The 17,074-nt window shown below is 50.1% G+C and overlaps 1 protein-coding gene across 1 annotated transcript in view; it reads left to right on the top strand.

Moving 5' to 3' along the window:
* LOC116984427 (zinc finger protein 721-like) overlaps positions 1-17,074 on the top strand; it is a 71,114-nt gene that overhangs the window by 16,775 nt on the left and 37,265 nt on the right. Inside the window, exon 4 of the mRNA XM_033038581.1 lies at positions 15,972-16,661. Coding sequence (XP_032894472.1) covers positions 15,972-16,661 — 690 coding nt within the window. The remainder of the gene's footprint in view (positions 1-15,971; positions 16,662-17,074) is intronic.

The following is a 17,074-nucleotide window of genomic DNA, read 5'->3' as shown; positions in this document are numbered from 1 at the left end:
CACATCACGAGTGTGAAGCGTGAAGTCCCTCGATGCCAGGGTCCATGACCCGCTTAAGGGCCCCGGAAGTTCAAGGGTTTTAGATGCTTTCTGAGCCTTATTTTGGAGCATTTTTGCACCAAATTTATGACCAATATTTCAGAAATTAACAGGAATATGAGAGGTAGCTTTTTCACACAAAGGGTGCTGGGTGTATGTAACGAGCTGCCAGAGGAGGTAGTTAAGGCTGGGACTATCCTAATGTTTAAGAGACATTTGGACACGTACATGGATAGGACATATTTAGATGGATATATGGGCCAAACGCGTGTGAGTGGGACTAGTTTAGATGGGACATGTTGGTCGGTGTGGGCAAGTTGGGCTGAAGGGCCTGTTTCCACACTGCATCATTCTATGACTAAAAGACTAGAATAAAAATGCATGTAGATAAGTAGAGCAGATTTGAAAGAGGAGTGAAATGTAAAGGCAGATAGAGGTTTATGGGTGGAAAGGAACATAGGAAAGGAGGGGGGAGAGTGGGCTTGGGTGGATGGGTGAAGGGAAAATAGACACAAAGTGCTGGAGCAACTCAGTGGGTCAGGCAGATCTCTGGAGAACATGGATAGGTGACGTTTCACAGAGTGCTGGAGTAATTCAGCGGGTCAGGCAGCATCTCTGGAGAACATGGATAGGTGACATGTCACAGAGTGCTGGAGTAACTCAATGGGTCAGGCAGCATCTGTATAGATTATATTTCTGTATAGATTATATTTCGGGTCAAGACCCTTCTTCAGTAATATTCATGATGTGACATGCAGACATTCCTGAATGTTACCCAAACCATCGTGAGCTACTTTGTTACAGTGCTTGCCCTCTCCTATAACATCTCTGCTGCCTTGGGTGATGCAGGACAGGACACAAGCTTTGGGACACGGTGTGAAGCTGTTGCCGTCTGTCCCAGCCTGATAAAAACCTGGATGCAGTGGATTTGGAGAGGATGTTTCCACTAGTGGGCGAGTCTAGGACCAGTTGCCACAGCCTCAGAATTAAAGGACATTCCTTTAGGAAGGAGATGAGCAGGAATTTCTTGTCAGAGGATGGCGAACTGTGGAATTCATTGCCACAGACAGCTGTGGAGGTCAAGTCAATGGACATTTTTCAGGAGGAGATTGATGGATTCTTGATTGATACAGGAGTCAGAGGTAACGGGGAGAAGGCAGGAGAATGGGCTTGAGAGGGAAAGATAGATAGTCATAGAGTGATACAGTGTGGAAACAGGCCCTTCGACCCAGCATGTCTCATCTGCACTAGTCCCACCTTCCCACGTTTGATCCATGTCTCTCGTAATCTGTCCTATCCATGTACCTCTCTGTTTCTTAAATGTTGTGATAGTCCCTGCCTCAACTACCTCCTCTGGCAGCTTGTTCCATACACCTACCACCCTTTGTGTGAAAACTATATCCCACAGATTAAATCTTTTGCCCTTCACATTAAACTTATGTCCTCTGCTCCTCTATTCACTTACTCTGGGCAAAAGACTCAACAATATCTATTCAAATCATGATTTTATACACCTCTATTAGATCATCCCTCATCCTCCTGTGCTCCATGAAATAGAGTCCCAGCCTACTCAACCTCTCCCTATAACTCTGGCCCTCTAGTGCTGGCAACATCCTCGTAAATCTTCACTGTACCCTTTCCAGTTTGATGACATCTGTCCTATAACATGGTGCCCAGAACTGAATACAATACTCTGAATGCGGCCTCACCAACTTCTTATGCAACTGCAACATGACCTCCCAACTTCTATACTCAGCCTGACCCGCTGAGTTACTCCAGCACTCTGTGAAACGTCACAGAACAGGGCAAGATTAGCAAGTTTGCTGATGATACCGAAGTGAGTGGTTTTGCAGATAGTGAAGATGGTTGTGAAAGATTGCAGCAGGATCTGGATCAATTGGCCAAGTGGGCAGAGGAATGGTTGATGGTTGCATGGTTCCTTGAAGGTCGTGTCTCAGGTATATCAGGTGGTCAAAAAGTATTTTGGCACTTTGGCCTTCATCAGTCAAAGTATTGAGTATAGAAGTTGGGTGATCTTTCCCTCTCAAACCCATTCTCCTGCCTTCTCCCCATTACCTCCGACACCCGTATCAATCAAGAATCTATCAATCTCCTCCCGGTGGGGGTGGCGGGGGTCCAGCGGTGGCGGCATGGGTCCAGCAGGGGTGGCGTGCGTCCAGTGGGGATCAGCGGGGGTGGCGTGGGTCCAGCGGGGGTGGAATGGGCCCAGTGGGGGTCAAGCTGGGGTGGTGTGGGCCCAGTGGGAGTCAGCAGGGGTGGCATGGTCCCAGCGGGGGTCAGGAAGGGTGGCGTGGGCCCAGCGGGTCAGCAGGGGTGGTGTGGGCCCAGCGGGGGTGACGTGGGCCCAGTGGGGGTGGCGTGGGCCCAGTGGGGTGGCGTGGGTCCAGCGGGGTGGTGTGGGCCCAGTGGGGGCGGCGTGGACCCAGCAGGAGCCCAGCGAGGATGGCGTGAGCGGGAGATACCTTGGGCCCTGGCGGCGGGGGGAGGCGAGGGGAGCGGGCCCGCCACAGCGGCGTCTGGTGTTGGGGTCACAGCCGCTGGGTTCAGATTCAGCTACTCCCGCCCGGCGACGGGAGAATGGAGAACTGGCCGTTTCCAAAGTGGAAACGCTGATTTTTTCCCCCCGAATTTATTTATTTATTGTGATTTTTTCTTACTCTGGGGGAAAAAAGGGGGGTGTGGTCTCACCCCACGCACCCCACCTTCGGACGGCAATGTTAACCCTCATGGGCCATCACTCTAATGAACAAAGACATACAGCATCCTTTTTATAGTATTTTGGAAATGTAGTCGCATGTTTATAGAGAGCTGAAGCAATGACGTCTAACACATCAATCACATAGTATACCCATTTAAAGCATTCTTGTCACTAACACAATACTTCTCATGCTATGGTTATATCAATCACATATTTTAGTTACAAAACCCCTAACGAATAGGAACTTAGTCAAAGGTCTATCATCTGCAGTACCTTCTTAACAATGTAACAATCAATTACCCACAGAAGTTCCTGTTTACAGAGACCCAACTCCAAAGGAAACACATCCTCTCTCAAGGCTTCTGTTGATTGAAGCCAGCACCTTCTCAGGAAACACATCCTCTCCCACCATTGTCAATATATTTTGCTTGAGCACAACGGGAAGCAGCGTGGATGCAGTTTGAATTCTGGCCTTCAATTTCCTGATCACCCAGCTCATCAGCAGCACAGAATTACAAAGCTTCAGAACCCAAAACCCAAAGAAGTCAAATTAATCTTTACTTAATAAAATACCGTACGTTATAATTTATATTATATAACTAGGATATTATCAGAACCAGGGGCCACCGTTTAAGAATAAGGGGTAGGACATTTAGGACTGATATGAGGAAAAGCTTTTTCACCCAGAGAGTTGTGAATCTGTGGAATTCCCTGCCACAGAAGGCAGTGGAGACCAATTCACTAGATGTTTACGAGAGTTCGTTCAGTTCATATTTACTGTCACATGCACCAATTAAGGTACAGTGATATTTGAGTTACCATACAGCATACTAAGTGAAAAGAAACAAGACATACAGCCACTTAAAATAAAAATTAACAGAAATATCCACCACAGCGGCATCCACATTCCTCACTGTGATGGAAGGTAATACATTTCAAACATCTTGGTTTGTTCACCCGTGGTCGGGGCTGTTGAACCCTCCGCAGTCGTCGCTGCCGACGGTCCGATGTCCGAAGCCGTCGCGTTGGGATGATGGAAACTCCGGGGTCGGGAAGGATTGACCCCGCTGGATGGAGCTCCCGAGTCGGCCTCTTCTTACCAGAGACTGCGGGCTTCACTGTGTTAAAGTCCACAGGCCCCGAGGTTGGAGCTCCTCTCGGGCGATCCTCGGCAAAGGAGAAAAATCGCATCTTCGTCGAGGTAAGTGACTGAAAAAAAGTTTCCCTCAATTCCCCCCACCCCCCGCCCATGTAAAACAAACCTTGAAAAACTAAAACATACTTTTAAAACATACTTAAAATACAGGAAGCGGTGACTCTTAATCCTGACGCCTTTCACCAGTGAGAAGAAGACAGAGGAATGATGAAGAGATGGCCCACGAGGGAGGGGGGAATGTCCGTTTAATTTGGAGAATTTAATGTTCATGTCATTGGGCTGTAAGCTATGAGGTGCTGTACCTCCAGTCTGCGTGTCACCTCACTCTGGCAATGGAGGAGGCCCAGGACAGAAATACCAGTGTGGGAGTTAAAATGTTTGGCAACGATGGTTTACAAAGAGACACAATCTCCTGGAATCACTTGCACCTCTGGAGAGCATGGACAGGCAACATTCTAGATCAGGACCCTTCTTCAGGCTGCTTGGGGGGGGGGAGGAGAAAGTTGGAAAGGAGAGGTGGGAGTGGTCGCCTTAGATTCCCTTCCCTCTACAGATGCCGCCTGACCCACTGAGTTCCTCCGCCGCTTTAGAGGGAATGGATAGACAACATTTTGAGTCAGGACCCTTCTTCAGACTGAGTGGAGAGAGTGGGGGAAGAAGCTGGAAAAGAGAGATGGTGGCTGGACAAAGTCTGGCAAGTGATAGGTGGATACAAAATGCTGGAGTAACTCAGCGGGACAGGCAGCATCTCTAGAGAGAAGGAATGGGTGATATTTCAGTTTGAGACCCTTCTTCAGAAATGATAGGTGGATATAGGTGAGGAAGACACAAGTAATTGCAGATGCTGGAATCTTGCATAGAACACAATTTAGTTAGATGCACAGAATCTCTTGCCCAGAGTGGGGGAATCGAGGACCATAGGACATGGGTTCAAGGTGAAGGGGAAAAGATTTAATAGGAATCTGAAGGGTAACTTTTCAACATATGGTGGTGGGTGTATGGAACAAGCTGCCGTGGGAGGTAGTTGAGGCTGGGACTATCCCAACGTGTAAGAAACAGTTATAGACAGTTGCATGGATAGGACACATTTGGAGGGATATGGACCAAACGCAGGCAGGTGGGACTAGTGTAGCCGGGACATGTTGGTTGGTGTGGGCAAGTTGGGCCGAAGGTCCTGGTTCCACACTGTATATCACTATATGACTCCGACACGAAGTGCTGGAGTAACTCAACGGATCAGGCAGCATCTGTGGAAAACATGGATAGGTGACGTTTCACAGAATGCTGGAGTAATTCAGCGGGTCAGACAGCATGTGTGGAGAACATGGATAGGTGACATTTCGGGTCAGGACCCTTCTTCAGACTGAAACTATGTTCACAGATGAGGGGGTGATTGAAGTAAGTGCGTGAAGTGCGTGAAGGCAGTGAGTGAAGTAAGTGACAAAAGCAAGGGAAAATAAGGAGATAAAAGGGTGTGAGATAAGGAATGTATATGTGCATCTTTAAGGGACATTGGTCAGGTAGCATTTGGAGTATTGCATAGTTAACTAGAATCGTTTAAAAACAAAGAACTGCAGATGCTGGTTTACAAAAAAGGACATAAGATGCTGGAGTAACTCAGAGGGACAGGCAGCATCTCTGGAAAGAAGGACTGGGTGACATTTCGGATCTAGACAGAGGAGGGTCTCGACCAGAAACGTTACCCATTCCTTCCAGCACATTGTGTTAACCTAAACAGCGCCTTTCCACTTGGTGGTGTGCCAGCAGGCTGGAGGAGCGAACAAAGGCCTTGCCACAGAGCGGGCAGGTGAAGGGGCGCTGGCCGGTGTGGACTCGCTGGTGCTCCAGCAGGTGGACAAGGCGGGGGAAGCCCTAATCACAGGACGGGCAGGGGAAGGGACGCTCACTGCTGTGGGTACGCCGGTGCTGACACAAGCTGGACATGCGGATGAAACCCTTGCCACACTCAGCGCACACAAAGGGTCTCTCTCTGGTGTGTATCCGTTGGTGCTCCTGCAGTCCCCATGCACTCTTGACACAGTGGGAGCAGCTGCTCGCTGGCGTGGGCCCGCCGGTGCTGCCGCAACTCCCGTGAGCTGTCAAACGCCTCACCACAGTACGGGCAGTCGTAGGGCTGGCCACTGGTGTGCATGTGCTGGTGAGACAGGGCATGCGAGGCCATGGCAAAGCGCTCTCCACACTCCAGGCTGGGGACGGGACGGTCGCCGGCGTGCACCCGCTGGCGGGACAGCAGCCTGGTGGAGCGGGTGAAGCCCTTGCCGCACTGGGTGCAGGTGTAAGGGTGCTCGACGGTGTGGGTGCGTTGGTGCACCAGCAGGCTGCTAGAGCTGTTGAAGCCCTTGCTGCACTGGGCACAGGTGTAGGGGTGCTCGATGGTGTGGGTGCGCTGGTGCTTCAGCAGGCTGCTGGAGAGGGTGAACCCCTTGCCGCACTGGGTGCAGGTGTAGGGGCGCTCGCCGGTGTGGGTGCGCTGGTGCACCAGCAGGCTGCTGTTGCTGATGAAGCCCTTGCCGCACTGGGCACAGGTGTAAGGACGCTCGCTGGTGTGGGTGTGCTGGTGCTTCAGCAGGCTGCTGTTGGTGATGAAGCCCTTGCCGCACTTGGCACAGGTATAGGGACGCTCGCCGGTGTGGGTGCGCTGGTGCTCCTGCAGGCCGTCGGAGCGGGTGAAGCCCATGCCGCACTGGGTGCAGGTGTAGGGACTCTCGCCAGTGTGGGAGCGCTGGTGCACCAGCAGGCTGCTGGAGCTGGTGAAGCCCTTGCCGCACTGGGCACAGGTGTATGGGCGATCGCTGGTGTGAGAGTGCTGGTGGGACAGCAAGTTGCTAGAGCTGGTAAAGCCCTTGCCGCACTGGGTGCAGGTGTAGGGGCGCTCGCCAGTGTGGGTGCGCTGGTGCTTCAACAGGCTACTGGAGTGGCTGAAGCCCTTGCCGCACTGGGCACAGGTGTAGGGGCGCTCGCCAGTGTGGGAGCGCAGGTGCACCAGCAGGCTGCCTTTGCTGATGAAGCCCTTGCCGCACTCGCTGCAGATGTAGGGCAGCTCCCCGGTGTGCAGACGCCTGTGCACCTTCATTCCCTTCGACGACTTGAAGCCTTTGCCACAGTCAGAGCAGGTGAAGGGCCGTTCACTGCTGTGCACCCGCTGATGCTCCTGCAGGCTCGCCACCCGGGCAAAGCTCTTGCCACAGGTGGAGCAGGCATAGGGCTTCTCGCCCGTGTGCACCCGCCGGTGGATGTCCAGCTTGCTCGGGCTCCGGCAGGCCTTGCCACACACGTCACACTCATAACACTTCCCATTGTTGTGCCCTGTCATGTGGTCCTCCATCGAAGCTCAGCCCCTCCAAGCTCAGTCCGCACACGAGCAGATGGGGGCTCACCGACACCCTGGCTGTCCTCTAATGGCCGCTCACGTCCCCGTTTCTCCGTCCACAGCAACGGCTCCTAAACCCTGCAGGAGGGGAACACAGAAGGTCAACAAGATGGCAAACAGGACATTACTAACGCGTGAACAAAACTGGTGCTTGAAGGGGCGGGGGGGGGGGGGGGGGGGGGGAGGGGAAGGGCAGGGGGTGAAGGGGAATGGAGAGGGCGGGGTGGAGGGGAGGAAGGAGTGGAGAGGTGGTGAGAAGGCAAGTGGGGGAGAGGAGAGGGGGGTGGAAGAGGAGGGGGAGAAGTGAGGGAGTTGGGTGAGGAAGAAGGGGGTGGCCCTGCTCCATTACGTACCCCCGCCCTGCCCCGTGACCTTTTCCCCGCCCTGCCCCATGACATATCCCCGCCCTGCCCCGTGACGTACCCCCGCCCTGCCCCGTGACATATCCCCGCCCTGCCCCGTGACATATCCCCGCCCTGCCCCGTGACATATCCCTGCCCTGCCCCGTGACGTACCCCCGCCCAGCCCCGTGACATATCCCCGCCCTGCCCCGTGACATATCCCTGCCCCGTGTCATATCCCTGCCCTGCCCCGTGTCATATCCCTGCCCTGCCCCGTGTCATATCCCTGCCCTGCCCCGTGACTTATCCCCGCCCTGCCCCGTGACATATCCCTGCCCTGCCCCGTGACATACCCCCGCCCTGCCCCATGACATATCCCCGCCCTGCCCCATGACATACCCCCGCCCTGCCCCATGACATATCCCCGCCCTGCCCCGTGACATATCCCTGCCCCGTGACATACCCCCGCCCTGCCCCGTGACCTTTTCCCCGCCCTGCCCCGTGACATATCCCCGCCCTGCACTGTGACATATCCCCGCCCTGCCCCGTGACATATCCCCGCCCTGCCCCGTGACATATCCCCGCCCTGCCCCGTGACATATCCCTGCCCCGTGTCATATCCCTGCCCTGCCCCGTGACATATCCCCGCCCTGCCCCGTGACATATCCCCGCCCTGCCCCGTGACGTACCCCCGCCCTACCCCGTGACTTATCCCCGCCCTGCCCCGTGACGTACCCCCGCCCTGCCCCGTGACGTACCCCCGCCCTCCCCCGTGACGTACCCCCGCCCTCCCCCGTGACGTACCCCCGCCCTACCCCGTGACGTACCCCCGCCCTGCCCCGTGACGTACCCCCGCCCTCCCCCGTGACGTACCCCCGCCCTACCCCGTGACGTACCCCCGCCCGGCTCCTACATCACATGGGGGGGGGGGGGGAAAGGGGAAACAATCACAGCAGCTGCAGAGGCTGCAAACCTGAGATAACACCTTAAAGGGGGGGGCCAGACTACAAAATACTGCTGTAACTCAGCGGGACGGGCAGCATCTCTGGAGAGAAGGAATGGGCGACGTTTCATGGTCAAGACCCTTCCTCAGACTGCGAGTCGCAGGAGAGATGTAGACGGTGATGTGGAGTGAAAAGCTGTTACATAGAAACATAGACAATGGGTGCAGGAGTAGGCCATTCAGCCCTTCGAGCCAACACCGCCATCCAATATGATCATGGCTGATCATCCACAAACAGTACCCCGTTCCTGCCTTCTCCCCTTATACCCTGGCTCTGCTATCTTTAAAAGCTCTATCTAGTTCTCTATTTAAAGTATCCAGAGAACCGGCCTCCTCCGCCCTCTGTGGTTGAGAATGCCACAGACTAACAACTGCCTGTGTGAAAAAGTGTTTCCTCATCCCCGTTCTAAATGGCTTACTCCTTATTCTTAAACTATGGGCCCTGGTTCTGAACTCCACCAACATCGGGAACATGTTTCCTGCCTCTAGCAAAGTGTGTCCCGGTTCAGCTCCTGAAGGGCCGTGTTGGGGCACTGGAGAAGCAGCTGGATGACCTCAGGATCATCCGGGAAAATCCTGGACAGGACCTACAGTAAGATCGTTACACCGAAGATACCTGAAGAGAGAAGGGACAGGTTTGCGAGTCAAAAGGTGACGCTGAGGCATAACCGAAGAGACAGACATCAGGCAGAGAGAGCCGTGGTAGTCGGGGACAGACATGGGTTTCTGCGGCAACAGGTGGAAATCAAGGATGGTGTGTTGCCTCCCTGGTGTCAGGATCCAGGACGCCATGGACCGATTGCAGAGCATCCTCAAGGGCGAAGGTGAGCAGCCGGAAGTGGTAGTGCACGTTGGCACAAATGACGTCGGGAAGAAGTGGAAAGACATTCTACAGCGTGACTTCAGAGAACTCGGAAGGCGGCTGAAAAGCAGGACCTCCAGGATGGTTATCTCCGATTTGCTTCCAGTTCCTCATGCTGGTGAGGGCAGGAACAGGGAGATAGAGGATCTCAATGTGTAGCTGAGGAGCTGGTGCAGGGAGCAGGGATTTAGATTCTTAGACCACTGGGATCTGCTTTGGGGGAAGGGCGAATTGTACAAAAAGGATGGGTTGCTGCTTAACAGGCGGGGGAACAACAATGGCAGGTATTTCTGGGATTAATACAGAAGTTGCAGGATCAGTTCATTCCAAAGAGGAAGTAAGAGTCTAAGGTTAGTAAGGGGTGACCGTGGCTGACAAGGGCAGTCAGGGACAGTGTAAGAAAGGGAAGAAGTGGAAAGTTGTTATCTCAAAAAATTTCAACTATCAAGGGGTAATAGGCAGGGATGTGCACTATCACCCCTGCTATTTGCCCTTATGATAGAACCCCTGGCTGAAAGTATAAGAATTCATCCGAATATTCAGGGCTATAATACCAGGGACTCAAAGAATAAAATCTCATTATATGCAGACGATATACTTTTATATATTACAAAGCCACAAACGAGCATACCAAATTTATTAAACTTAATAGAGGAATTTGGGTCTTTTTCTGGATATAGAATAAACTGGAATAAAAGTGAAATCATGACATTAAAACCTCAAGAACCTACACACTTACTGAAGTTCCCCTTTAAAATCGCAACAGAAAAATTTAAATATTTGGGTATTCAGATTACTAGAAAATATAAAGCATTATTCAACGCTAACTTCATACCTTTATTAAATAAACTTAATACGTTGATTAAATTTTGGAAAACACTTCCCTTATCATTATTAGGTAGAATAAATGCAATAAAAATGATCTTCCTACCACAATTACTATACCTATTTCAATCTATACCAAAATATTTTAAAAAAAAATTAGACTCTAATATTACTAATTATATTTGGGACTATAGATCACATAGAATCACAAAAAAACACTTATGTAAACCAAAAGAGGTCGGGGGACTTTCACTTCCGAATTTTATGTATTATTACTGGGCAGTGCATATTAAGAATATGATTTATTGGTTGGATAGTTCTACCCAACAGACAGAATGGATAAAAATGGAGAAGGAGGATTGCCATCCTTGTAATATAGGAACGATCCTCTTCTCCCCAAAAAAACTGAATAACACAATATATAAGAAGAACCCAATTATATATGGTACAATAAGAATTTGGAAACAAATAAAATTATCTTTAAAATTAAGAAATCTATCACTGTTAATGCCAATAGCGAATAACCCTTTATTTAAACCATCTCTTATTGATAAGACATATAACCAATGGGAAAGTCTTGGAATTAGAAGGATCGGGGATATGTACGAAATGGGAAACCTACTATCATTCCAACAACTACAATTAAAATTTAAATTGAAAAACAACCAATATTTTAAATATCTTCAGATTTGCGATTTCGTGAAAAAATATATACAAGGATATCAAAAAGTAACTCCTGACTTATTGGAAGAAGCAATGAATATTGAAGCTGACTCACAAAAATTAATATCATATTTATATAATAGTATTCTAAATATAGACCTACCATCGACAGAGGTACTTAGAGAAGAGTGGGAACGGGAACTAATGATAAAAATTACGAAGGTTAAATGGGAAAAATACCTGATATATATTCACAAATGTTCAATTAATGTAAGACATAATCTAATTCAATTTTAAATTGTACATAGATTATATTATTCAAAAACAAGATTGAACAAATTTTATCCAAATATATCCGCCACTTGTGATAAATGTCTAGCCCAAAAGGCAACTATAACACACTCCTTAGTTTCCTGCATAAAACTTTATAGATTTTGGAATGATATTTTTGAAATATTTACAAAATTATTCAAGACAAGAATGGAACCTAATACTGAAATGATTATATTTGGCGTAATGGAAGATGGGAATACATTGAACACATCTCAAAATCTATTCCTTAACTATGGTTTAATAATAGCAAAAAAATTAATTCTTAAATTTTGGAAGGGTACATCAATACCAACGCTTAAAATGTGGATTGCAAGTATGTTGGACACCGCTCATCTTGAGGAAATGCGATTCCTCCTAATGGATAAATCAGACCAATTCATAACGAGTTGGTCTCCATTCGTCGTTTTTTTGGAATCATATGGTGCAACACAATTGTAAAAAATAACTGTTTCAGGACTGGACGAGGGTTGGTCAAGATTATAAATAATTATTTCCTTTTCTTTTTTATTTTATTTTATTTTCTCTATTTTCTCTCTCAACTTTCTTCATTTACTCGTTTTCTTTTTTCACACACTATATATTTCACATCTTTCTATCCTTTACTATCTAACTTCTTTTTCTTATTCTAATCTTTTTTCAATGTAACAAAAAAAAAAGAAATTGTACATAAAATGTATTATGAAAATATATATTAGGCACTTTGGTGCCATATGACTGTACTTACTAATAAAATTAAAAATAAAATAAATAAATAAAAAATAAAAAAATAAAAAACAGGCGGGGGAACGACAATGGAGGGTATTTCTGGGATTAATACAGAAGGTGCAGGATTGGTTCATTCCAAAGAGGAAGAAAGATTCCAAGGGGAGTAAGGGGCGACCATAGCTGACAAGGGATGCCAGGGACAGTATAAAAATAAAAGAGAAGTACAACATAGCAAAGATGAGCGGGAAGCAAGAGGATTGGGTAACTTTTAAAGAGCAACAGAAGATAACTGAAAAGGCAATACGGGAAGAAAAGATGAGGTACGAAGGTAAGCTAGCCAAGAATATAAAGGAGGATAGTAAAAGCTTCTTTTGGTATGTGAAGAGGAAAAAATGAGTTCAGCCCAAATTTGGATCCTTGAAGACTGAAAAAGGTGAATTTAATATGGGGAACAAGGAAATGGCAGACGAGTTGAACAGGTACTTTGGATCAGTCTTCACAAACAGTCTCCCACATGTACTAGTGGCCAGAGGATCTAGGGTGACGGAGGAACTAAAGGAAATTCACATTAGGCAAGAAATGGTGCCGGGTAGACTGATTGGACTGAAGGCTGATAAATCCCCAGGGCCTGATGGTCTACATCCCAGGGTACTTAAGGAAGGAGAAATCAAGGGGGAGGGAGAGAGGTGGTGAGAGGGAGGGTGGACGGAGAGTTTATTGATTACCCCCCTTAGATGGGGGTTTATTGATTATGTACATCAAGGGGGAAGAGATGAAGATGGAGAGAGGGGAGAGGAGTAGTTTATTGATTATTTACCTCAGATATCCACTCAGACAGGTTTATAACATTATTTATCCCAGTTTTTCTCACAGACCTGTAGTTTATGTGGAGATTTATTGATTATTTACAGGGGAACAGACACTGAGAGATGTTTATAACATTATTTACCTCAGTTTTACCCCCAGACATGTAGTTTATATGGAGATTTACCTCAGTAAATAAAGAGATGTTTATAATATTATTTACCCGTTTTGCCCCCAGACGTGTGATTTATATGTTTAATACGGAAGGTAGACAAAAATGCAGGAGAAACTCAGCGGGTGAGGCAGCATCTGTGGAACGAAGGCTACATTAAATAGGTATGTTGCAAAGCGTACCTGAAGCGTAGCTGAAAATCTGTCGCTGCGGGTGCGCGATTTTGGCGCCGTTTAGAGGGGGGCGGGTTTAAAACGCGATTTTCCCTAGGCTGTTCAAATCGAGGATGTTCAGCCTAGTTAATTATTCACGAAAAATCGCTGGAAGATTCCGTCGCTTTAGCTATTATTACTTTTAAGGGCTTTATCTAATTGTTATAGTAGTTTAAAAATTAACCTCTAAACCCCCGACCGCCGACAACGGGTCGGATCTCATACAGGGGACAACAGAAGGTAGGCTGCTTATTTTTACATTAAAAAGGGCTTCTTAAGATCCCTTTATACAAAGTTTAATATTGCGAGTAGCTAATTTTGGGCCCATTATATCCCGCAGTATTTTTCTGGGCATTTGGGGCACAAATCTACCGCAATGTGAACGTTCTAAACCAGCGCGTTCACAGGATCCCACTAGAAAGCTGATTTAAATGGACTTTAATTTACAGCAATTGAACACTAAATTCCTTCCATTTGACCTATAAATTAGTGTAAATGAGATTTTAAAATCATGTTTTATTGTGAATTATTTGTGAATATTATTTGGACACTTAGGCTATTTAAAAATGTTAATCATTTATTAAGAAATGGATAGATGTTTAGATCTAGTAATTGAAGTTTGAAATTAGCTACAATTGGGTAACTAACTAATTATATGCTTTAATTTCAGGTCATCCAAGTAAGATTATTTTATATTTGTTTCAGAATGCTTCAATCTATGATAACTTAACATTTCATTCAGTTCTCTTAATTTTTAAGAAAGTTATGGGCTTTTGACTGTTCACGATCACAGCTTTTTTGTTATGTCCATAGAAAATCAATAGGGAACAAGATGCTAATTTCCTAGTATGTAAATGGCCATAACTTTTTAAATACTTGAGATATGAAAGTGAATTAGGTGTCAAATTAAACTTATTTTTATGCTTTATCTGATGGGATAAATTGCAGACTTGATTTTTTAAATCTCAAAATGTTGTAACATTGCTACATTAAACCACTGTTGCTGGTGTCTCTGCCAAGGCACCGCAGCAATTCTCTCTCACTCCAACAAGACTTTCGCAACTTAAAAACAGCGCTGGCTACTGCACGGGAGAGAGACGGAGAGTGAGAGAGGGGGAGAGAGGAGGGGACAGAGTGGGGGAGGGGGACAGGGAGAGACAGGTGGAGAAAGGAGGTGAGTGGGAGAGAGAGAGAGAGAGAGAGAGAGAGATGGGGGAGAAAGGGAGAGGGAGTGGGGAAGGAATGATGCAGCCCCACCGGAGATTGATGGTCGTGTTGCGGCGGCGCAGGCCCGGCCCCAGGCCCGGTCACGGCTCATCCCGGCCCGGCCGCCCGCTGCCCGTTGCCCCGGAGACAGAGAGAGGGGCATCAGCCCGGAAATGATGCCGCTGCCCCGGCCCGGCCGCTGCCCGTTGCCCCGGAGACAGAGGGAGGGGCATCAGCCCGGAAATGACGTCACGGCCCCGGCCCGTTGCTCCGCAGTTTACGGGGCGGCCTCAGCCCGGAAATGACGCCACGGTGGCCAAGATGGCGCCGACCCGCACTGGACGGTGAGAGAGGGGGAGAGGGGAGAGAGAGAAAGGAGACAGCCCGGGGAGGGAGGGGGGAGAGGCTGGGGGTTGGAAAAGGGGTGAAGTGAGTAGCGGGGGGAGCAGGGAGCAAAGATTCAAGGGGGAGTGGGTTTGGTGCCGAGGGGGATGAATGGAGGGGGCAGGGAACAGGGGGAGAGAGAGGGGTCAAGTGAGTCAAGTAAGGGGGTTGGGAGCCTGGTGGGGGGTCACACTGTTTGGGGGTGGGGAGGAGGGGTGAGGGAGCAAAGGGGGGTAAGGGGCAGGAGGCGGCAGCAGGGGTAAGGGGCAGGGAGCCACAGGGAGGAGGTCACATTGTTTGGGGGTGGGGAGGAAGTCAAACCAGGGCAGGATCTTCACTGTGAATGGCGGGGCGCTGGGGGAATGTGTGGAGACAAGGGATCTTGGAGTGTGGGTACGAGTTGGGCCGAAGGGCCTCTTTCCAACGCTGTATCACTCTATGACAAAGTGCTGGAGTAACTCAGCGGGTCAGGCAGCATCTGTGGAGAAGATAGACACAAAGTGCTGGAGTAACTCAGCGGGTCAGGCAGCATCTGTGGAGAGAAGGAATGGGTGACGTTATGGGTCGACACCCTTCTTTAGTTTAGTTTAGTTTAGTTTAGTTTAGTTTAGAGATGCAGCATGGAAACAGGCCTTTCGGCCCGCGGAGTCCGCGCCGACCAGCGATCACCCCGTACACTAGCACTATCCTACGCACATTAGGGACAATTTAGCAATTTTTCGGAGACCAATTAATCTACAACCCTGAACGTCTGAAATGTTGGAGGAAACGGAGCACCCGGAGTGAAATCTCACGCAGGTCAAGGGGAGAACGTACAATCTCCGCACAGACAGCACCCGTAGTCAGGATCGACCCAGGGTCTCTGGCGGTGAGGCAGCAACTGTACCGGCGCAGTGTGCCGCGCAGAATAATATAACGGTTTCCTCCACCATAAACGCACCCAATATGTGTTAGTAATGTCCTGTTTGGCAGCTTGTTGACCCTCTGTGTTCCCCTCCTGCAGGGTTTAGGAGCCGTTGCTGTGGACGGAGAGATGGGGACGTGAGCGGCCATTGAGGGCGGCCAGGGTGCCAGTGAGCCCCCCCCCCCCCCCCCATCTGCTCGGTGTGCGGGCTGAGCTTCGAGGGGCTGTTTTTCGATGGAGGACCACATGCCGGGGCACAACAAGGAGAAGCGTTATCAGTGCGACATGTGTGGCAAGGCCTGTCAGAGCCCGAGCCAGCTGGAGATCCACCGGCGGGTGCACACGGGTGAACGCCCCTTCGACTGCTCGGTGTGCAGCAAGAGTTTCAAGACGGCAAATGTCCTGGAGGCCCACCGGCAAGTGCACATGGGCGAGAAGCCCTATGGCTGCTCCACATGCGGCAAGAACTTTACCCAGTTGTCACGGCTGCGGGAGCACCAGCGGGTGCACAGCAGTGAGCGGCCCTTCACCTGCTCCGACTGCGGCAAAGGCTTCAAATTGTCCAAGGACCTGAAGGTGCACAGGCGGCTGCATACCGGGGAGCGGCCCTACACCTGTGCCCAGTGCGGCAAGAGCTTCTCCCAGTCCAGTCACCTGCTGATGCACCAGCGCACCCACACCGGCGAGCGCCCCTACACCTGTGCCCAGTGCGGCAAGGGCTGCACTAGCTCTAGCAACTTGCTGGAGCACCAGCGCACCCACACCGGTGAGCGCCCCTACAACTGCGCCCAGTGCGGCAAGGGCTTCACCAGGTCCAGCAACCTGCTGGGGCACCAGCGCACCCACACCGGCGAGCGCCCCTACACCTGCGCCCAGTGTGGCAAGAGCTTCACCCACTCCAGCAACCTGCTGCAGCACCAGCGCACCCACACTGGTGAGCGCCCCTACACCTGTACCCAGTGCGGCAAGGGCTTCAACCGCTCCACCAGGCTGCTGTCCCACCAGCGGGTGCACGCCGGCGACCGTCCCGTCCCCAGCCAGGTGTGTGGAGATCGCTTTGCCAGGTCCTCCCACGCCCTGTCTCACCAGCATGTGCACACCAGTGGCCAGCCCTACGACTGCCCGTACTGTGGTGAATCGTTTGACAGCTCGCGGGGGATGCGGCAGCACCGGCGGGCCCACGCCGGTGAGCAGCTGCTCCCACTGTGTCAAGAGAGAATGGGGGCTGCGGGAGCACCAGCGGATACACACCAGAGAGAGACCCTTTGTGTGCTCTGAGTGTGGCAAGGGTTTCACCCGCATGTCCAGCCTGTGGCAGCACAGGCGTACCCACAACGGTGAGCGTCCCTTCTTGT

Source organism: Amblyraja radiata, chromosome 20 (assembly GCF_010909765.2).
Source record: "Amblyraja radiata isolate CabotCenter1 chromosome 20, sAmbRad1.1.pri, whole genome shotgun sequence".
Lineage (NCBI taxonomy): Eukaryota > Metazoa > Chordata > Chondrichthyes > Rajiformes > Rajidae > Amblyraja > Amblyraja radiata.
Note: the sequence above shows the minus strand (reverse complement) of the source record. Positions and strands in the feature narration are given on the sequence as shown.